At 42.4% G+C, this 7785-nt stretch overlaps 1 protein-coding gene across 2 annotated transcripts in view; it reads right to left on the reverse strand.

The window, feature by feature from the left end:
* Positions 1 to 7113: 7113 nt before the first annotated feature.
* The window catches only part of LOC111863877, a 14132-nt gene continuing 13460 nt past the window's right edge, over positions 7114 to 7785 (reverse strand). For both annotated transcript variants that reach the window (XM_023850659.1, XM_023850668.1), the window contains exon 7: positions 7114 to 7410. In XM_023850659.1, the coding sequence (XP_023706427.1) occupies positions 7275 to 7410 (136 nt within the window). In that variant the 3' untranslated portion in view covers positions 7114 to 7274. The remainder of the gene's footprint in view (positions 7411 to 7785) is intronic.

A 7785-nucleotide genomic window follows, 5' to 3' on the forward strand; every position in this document is an offset into this window, starting at 1 on the left:
ATTACTGGTACTCATTTCTGTTAGAGACTGAGTCAACCCCAGGGCCATAGTATGACTGGAAAGATTAGGGAAACTCATAAAATCAATGGCTTCATCAGGAATTGAACCCACGACCTTCCGGCTTGTAGGAAGATTTGGACCAAGCATACCTCAAATACAAGTCAGAAGGGTCACTGCTTCAGCCAACTTGTTCAATTTCATCTATTTAATTTTTAGTGACTTACAGTTCTTTCGAACATAAACCATTCCGATGCAACAGATCACTGTAGCGTATAGATATGAGAAACGAATCCATAATGCAGTGATGTCTCATAGACGAATGTAAGATTGAGATACTATCAGCTTCTAAAAATACAGAGTGCTGCATGAAGAAAGGGAGCCCAAGGGAAATACATAACAAGATTCTCTGCACTGTGAAAGCATAAGCAGTAACACGTCTTCATGGTTGATATATAACATGGGCAGCATAGCATATGTTTAACATTTAAATAAGCAAAAAAGATAAGACAAGTAATGGGTCAATATGATACAAAACATCAATTCAAGTGAATAGAACAAGCCTACTATATAGCCAAGTATGAACAAATCAAAATTAGCATAAAATTCGTTCACACAACTGAAGTATTTTACCCAGATAGAACACATTAAAACAATAACTTCATAAGATGCAGAAAGCTATTTGGTAATTTTAAAACTCATTACACATCACGAGAAGGCAAGCACATTTCAGAAATGTATCATTCTTCAACACACATAACCTGAAATTCACTATTTCGATTCATTTGCATGCCTGGAATGTAACAACCTGAATAAATGTACTCACAGGTAAATGGTAAATCTGGTCTCATTCTACTGACTATCGGCCACTAATAGTACATCATTCCATACTAGTAAGAAAATTGTATTCACTTTTGAATTGTAATATTTCGTGTCTTGTATATTGCACTCACCAAAGTTGCTTCCGAATGTTAGTGACGTTAATTTGACGTTTTCTGCGAAGAATTTTTATCAGATGAACGGTTTTAACGCCTTTAGTAACTTGATATTCCTGGAGTTCTACTTCTGGGTTATGTGACCTCTTTTCCTCATCCATGTTTCAGCGTAGCTGTGGGGACGACTTGCCCTCTCCTTCACATTTTCATTCACATGCCTCAAACACGGACATTTTACCAACTGCACGTGCTTGTACTTTCGAAAGACGTAATTCAAGTAGGGAATCCTGATTGGTTTAGCGTCACGAATTCGACAGTCAAAATGCTCTCCGGATTGGTGAAACGTCAAGCCCACACTCGAACATCAGTCAATCCGAGATCTGAGACCATCCGTGACGTTTAAAACATTTTTTTTTATTGGACGCTTAATAAATGGCGTGATGTTTTACTTAATGACCTTAATGACGGCCTTCGAATATAACTGCACAAGATCCAGACTGTTACCCATAGTCGTTTAGTTACATTCCAAACACTCGTTCTAGATACATACACTTTATAAGTACACCAGTTGTCTACTCTAATGAAATTCCATTGTATCAAATTCTTCGACACTTTTTCATACAAAAAATTGCGATGATATATACAGAGGGGAAAAAATATGCAGTGGAGTTTGTTACACACGAATAACAATTCGTAACAACAGCTTTTGCGTAGTAGCGGCTGAGGTTAACCCTTCGACGTGGTATTCCCTATTGAGTCTACGTGCAAGTTACAAATAGTCCAGCTTCCATGAGACCAGTCAGTTTTGAGTTCTTGAGCAGAAGAAAGTTCGCATCCGGCCATTTTCGCATGGCGGGTCGTCCCTCTGCGTGCGACGGCATCCATCCTGTTTCTGGGCCTGTTTCTTCTTTCGACGGTATCGGTCCCTACGCCTCTTCTTCGGTCCTCCGACCGGCATCATTTCGGCGTCTTCTTTAGGGATATCTCCCTGTTGTGCCACCTCAGGTTTCCTACCCTAGGTCGGCTGTTTTTCTTCCGGACGTGCCTCCGTCGTTTCTCGGCAGACCATCGTCTCTTCATGTTTTTCGGTTTCGATTTCGGCCACCACCTCTTTGTGGCTGGTGTCCATCTTTTGTCTCGCATCGCTTTCGTCCCTGCTTCGATGGCTTTCGTTTCTGCTGCCATCTTACCTCGACAGGCTTTTCTATCGGCGTCCGCCTTTGCCTGGTTGGCCAGAAGCTGTCGCATCATCTGCTCAAGGTTCGTCATGTCCATGATGTGACGCTTTCCTTCTGATCTGTGTGGTGTTGTACTTGCTCTCTCGTTTTCAGAATCCGATACGTACCAATTCTAACACCAGTTGACACGTGGTGCTGCTTGCTATGGAGCCTATCGATCCCGCTTCTGAAACACCAGTTGTCGCGTGTTTGCTAGGCAACGCGACAAGAAATTCTGTGGGTTTCGGATTTGAACGAATATTTATTGGCCAATCTCTTCTACGCTCGCAAGTACATTCATTCACAACTTCACTGTTACAGTTACTTGCACCGCTGTTCTCGGTGAAATCTTCTCGGTATCTCTTTGTCGGATGCGCGCTTGCTTATGCTCTGGTCGGAACTACACTAAGAACTCAAGACTGACTGGTCCAAGTCCAAGTCACATTGCGACTGACGGTCAGTCGGTCAGTCAGTCAGTCAGTAAGTCTTGGTGTCGAGCCCATCTGGGCACATGACCAGATATTTATTACTGTTTGGCATTTACGGTCTTGTTTTTGTGGGGCGCCCTCTTTGACGAGAGGACGGGTCTGCCTTTTGTATATGCTGCTGGCCCTTGCCAGTGCAGTATTTCTCTGGGTCTGAGTCCCTTAGGACTCGGGACCATATTTTACTGTCTCAGATTTGAGACTTCCCTTTTCGTCGCCTCCTACGACTCGCAGGGTCACGGTGGAGGTATTCGGCCCCTCCTCCACACGGGGATGTCACTGACTGGTCTCATCGATGCTGGACTTTTATAACATGCACGCAGACTCAACGGAGAATACCATGTCAAAAGGTTAACCCTGGCCGCTGCTGTCGAAACGCTGCTTCCAACAATTGGTAACGGTGGAAACTCCACTGTTAGGAATTGCTAGCGTTCCGATTGTAGCGTTGTAGCGGGAACGTCGCTCGTTGCCTAGGAAATCACCATGATCACCTCAACCATTCCGGGTTCCTGGCGCCGCGCCACAATATATATATATATACTGTATCACGAGACAGTAATTTACACAGACACTGGACTTGAACTGTTATGTCACTAAGTAGACACAAATTGTAAAACGTTAAGGGAAACTTATATGTGTTAATGGAAGAAATATCCCATGGCGCAGAATCTTCTTGAAAAACTAACAATTGCTCAGCTGGTATAAAAGTTCTGAGTCACTAAACCCTATTAGCACATCCCTGCTACGAATCGTTTGATAGAACCCTCACATCTACACCTAGGTCTCGCAATTGGTCTAAATTATGGCCTATGCTTTTTTGGGGGCATTTATAAAATGTTATTTCGCAAGAGAATGCATACTTGATGCCTTCCAGCTCCAAGATCGGTCGGGTGGATGGTATAGTACGCCTACGCCTTTCAGACGTAAACAACTACATCATGAACAAGACCTTGTAGTCTCTATCGCGTGCCGTTGATTGCTCGTGAGGGAGGGGCTATAAAATCGATCGCTCGTTATAAATAAACGCGCCCTTGCCTCGTTCTTACACGCAAAGACAGAGCTGTTGTCGTGCTATGCCATTAGTGAACTTAAAATTGGGCGCAGGAGGCTCTGTAGGGGGAGGTGTACGTTCTGTCTTCGTAATGCTAATTTTATAAAATATATACGCATATTTCTTGGCAACCATGAGCTCTATATGTGTGAAATTTATGGGAGGTCCTCTATATCTCTCGACTTATTGTTTAGTAAGAATTAGTCGTAAATATACTTTTTAATGATTTTCTCCTAAAAGGCCATTTGAACCACGAGTACGCAGATAGGGTGATAAGAATGACCATGCGAACCACCACCACGTTTGGTGATATCGCTGAGAGCATAAGACGTTCGTCCCGCACAATTCTTTTTTTATTTTTTCTCATGATGTGAGACTAAGGCTACCTGATACTGCGGCCACTGTTTGTCCTATTGTACCAGTCACAGATGATAGCTGATGACTGTGGAGCAATTGATGGAATGAAGAGCGGAGAAAACCTGCCCCAGTGCCACTTTGTCCACCACAAATCCCAAATTACCTGACCCGGGCTCGAATCCGGGCCGCCGCGGTGGGAAGCCGGCGACTAGCCGCCTGAGGGGCTTGAGCTATGGAACGGTCAACTATGGAGGCTAAAACTAAGAAAAATAAAGACACACTTGTATTAATTGTTTACTAACATGACGCAGTTCTTTTAGAATGTCTAGAAATACGGTCCAAGAAGACAGTTTTGCAAATAATATTGTCATGTGTCTGAGTATGACTATAGACGGGTTTGGATTGGTGACTGGATTTATTGACCACTTACAGAGGTAACTACAAGTAATTATGGCGCCATAGCTAACCTCCAACATTTACAAATCACTAGAGCACACGCCAAATCATATCAGTCTGCTTTAACTGGTTGTTTCCCGGTTACGGATCTTAACAATGGAGATTCTTCAGCTTCTATGTTCACGTCGTTGACCGCTGGATAATACAACTGACTCTTTGCTCCAGTTTTCCTGCTTATATCCTCTCGGCACGGACCACGTAAAAACACCGTTCCTCTGTTGTAGTTCAATTGTTGCTTATTAAGAATCTGTCGTCTAGCAGCGGGCGTTATTTCGTTGTTTGTTTCGTGGTCGCTACGTAGCAACGGGTCTCTACATGTTACATTATCTTTTATTTTCTAGCTATTATTTAATATCCAGCCACAGCACCTCCCCACCGCGTAATTATACAGAGTGATTCCTTTAAAGAAGAACCAACTGCTGGAAATGTTGATAACATCACGTGATACTTGGCTGGGGCCATGTCTTGTGCGCAGTACGATGATTGTTTTAGCGAGAACTTTATTCTGAGTAAGGGGTGTACAGAGGGCCGCGCCATAGCTCAAGCGGTTAGTCGCTGACTACTGTCGCTGGTACAATAGGCCAGAAGTGGCCGTGGTACAAGGGACTTAGGGGTGTACAGTACATTTCTGAAAGTGTGCTGCATACCTAACGGGGCGCGACTGACTGCAGGGCCGTGGGACTCATACTGGATATGGCTTTCAGTTCATCCAGATTGCGTGGGTTACTGCGGAAGATACTGTCTTTACAAGAGCTCCACAGAAAAAAACAAAGCTAGTGGTAATAAATCGGACGAAAGAGGGGGAATAGCTCACTGAACGCCATGTTGCTCACTGCTTGCACTGTGTACTGAGTGTATCAGCGTCGCAAAGGGGTCCACTCCCTCTAATACATAACGTCATTAACATTCTGAACATTGGGTTATCGTTTTAAGAAGTTATCCTGCAATTTAATATCTATCCAAGGCCCGTGCCATAGTTCAGGCTGTTAGTCGCTGGCTTCCCACCGTAGTGGCCCGGGTTCGAGCCCAGGTCAGTCATGTGCGTTTTGTGGTGGACCAAGTGGCACTGGGGCAGGTTTTCTTCGAGTACTTCGGCTTTCCCTGTCAATTCTCATTCCACCGACTGCTCCACACTCATCACGTAACATCAGGGGCTGGTACAATTTGCCAAATAGTGGTCGATGTACCAAGTGGACGCAGTCTCAACCCACCCCACGTAACTAACTACAATTAACCACTGTCTATCTACAGTGTAATACCAGAAACATCATAGTTATCGTCTACAAATATAATAATAATCCGTAACTTAGGTTAGTATTAATGTATTCACACATACCATATAAATCTGAGATAATAAGAAGTCTGTCATATCCCAAAGTTAATAATATCTTTTCAGTCTATCTAACCGAGTCAATTAGTTAAAAAAAAGACGTTTCAGGGACTGTCTCTATCCCCATCATGAGGGGACGCTTAATTAACTTCGGCCACTGCAAAAGTTTAATTTGTACCACTGTTATTATGCTCAATATTTCTAACCTTTTACTTGAATCACCCTGTATATACTCATAACAGTATGTATAATAATGCTAACTACGCAATTTCCCATTCTCAGTGTCACTACCGCTCACTACCGCCACAAAAGCAGTATGACCACACGATCAAATAGTAATTGCCCACAGTCCAAATTAACCACATCAATTAACTCGAGTCGTGATGTCAATGTGCAAATTACACAACGTCACAGGCGAGCAGCCCCCATGATTTTCAGTATCAATCATGTCTCTAACAACTTCCTTCATGTATAACTTAACGATGCTGTACCGAGTGCTGAGGTTAACCAACAGTGAATTATATGTGAGTTCATGGTGGCTGATAAATTGAAAGCGTAAAGGTCCAAAGGTTCAATACCTAAGGCATGGCAAGAATAAATTTCCTGAATTTTTGAGCAACAAATCTTGGAAATAACATGAACTGGGTTAAGAATGATCAATCTTAAATTTCATTGGAAAGCGTTATTGTATGTAACATTTAAGTTTCTCTCAGAAGTGGTTGAAAAATTCCGTTTTCTGGGATATAAAGCTGCGTGAACGTTTCGGAAGGATATGTCGTTTCCATCTTCAGGGTTGAAGAGTAAGCTAAGTAAGAAACGAGAATGTAGCAGAGCTTGCTACCTGCTTTATGCTGGTCCCTTTCTTGCTTAGTCTTCAACCCTGAAGATGGAATCGACATGTTCTCCTGAAATGTCAACTGAATTTCAACTAACTACATAGCATTATATGCCACAATACAGAACACATCTTAGTACATGTAATTACATGTAATTGCCATGGGATGAAATGGATAATTTTTGACTGGATATGGATTTCATCTTTTATTCTTGTGTGTCCTCAGTATATTTCCTTAAAATTATTCATTTTAATTGATCATTCTGTGTTATTTCGACAGCATTTGTCTTAATTTTCAAAACACATATTTCTCTATGAACACAAGAAATAGATAATTATGAATAATTTAAACATTACGATGAACTTGTGTGAGGCCATATGTGCCCCTCAGTTCGGTTCTGTGTCCANGGATTATATTTAGCTTCAGCTTTTATTCTTGTGTGTCCTCAGTATATTTCCTTCAAATTATTCATTTTAATTGATCATTCTGTGTTATTTCGACAGCATTTGTCTTAATTTTCAAAACACATATTTCTCTATGAACACAAGAAATAGATAATTATGAATAATTTAAACATTACGATGAACTTGTGTGAGGCCATATGTGCCCCTCAGTTCGGTTCTGTGTCCAAGTGACCGTGACAGCCGCGGTACAGCACGCTGCAGTCCACACCGGCCAGTCCGGCAGCACCAGCATCTGCAACCAGCCTTGCCCATCCAGCATCCACAGATTTGGCCACCAGATGACTATAATCACAGACATAAGTTGGCAGCGTTTGATCAAGAGTGACCAAGAGTATAACTCACCAGCCACCAACTGACTAACAGGCTGACAGAAAGATTAACTCACAACATGACTGATTCATCGGCTGCCAGAATAACAGAGAGAGCACTTGACAAAATGACTATATCACTCAGTAAGTGTCTGAAAGAATAAATAACCAAAAGACCGAATAGATGACCGACTATGTAAGAGAGTGTAATTACTAAAAAATAGACTTAACAATTTTGTATGCGGCCTCCGTAGTCTAGGGTTAATGTTCCCAGATCATGAATCAAGGTACGCGGGTTCAAACCCGGCAGAGGTCGTGGAATTTTTAAGGGAACAAGTCCTCCGGGAGG

Source organism: Cryptotermes secundus, unplaced genomic scaffold (assembly GCF_002891405.2).
Source record: "Cryptotermes secundus unplaced genomic scaffold, Csec_1.0 scaffold1705, whole genome shotgun sequence".
Taxonomy (NCBI): domain Eukaryota; kingdom Metazoa; phylum Arthropoda; class Insecta; order Blattodea; family Kalotermitidae; genus Cryptotermes; species Cryptotermes secundus.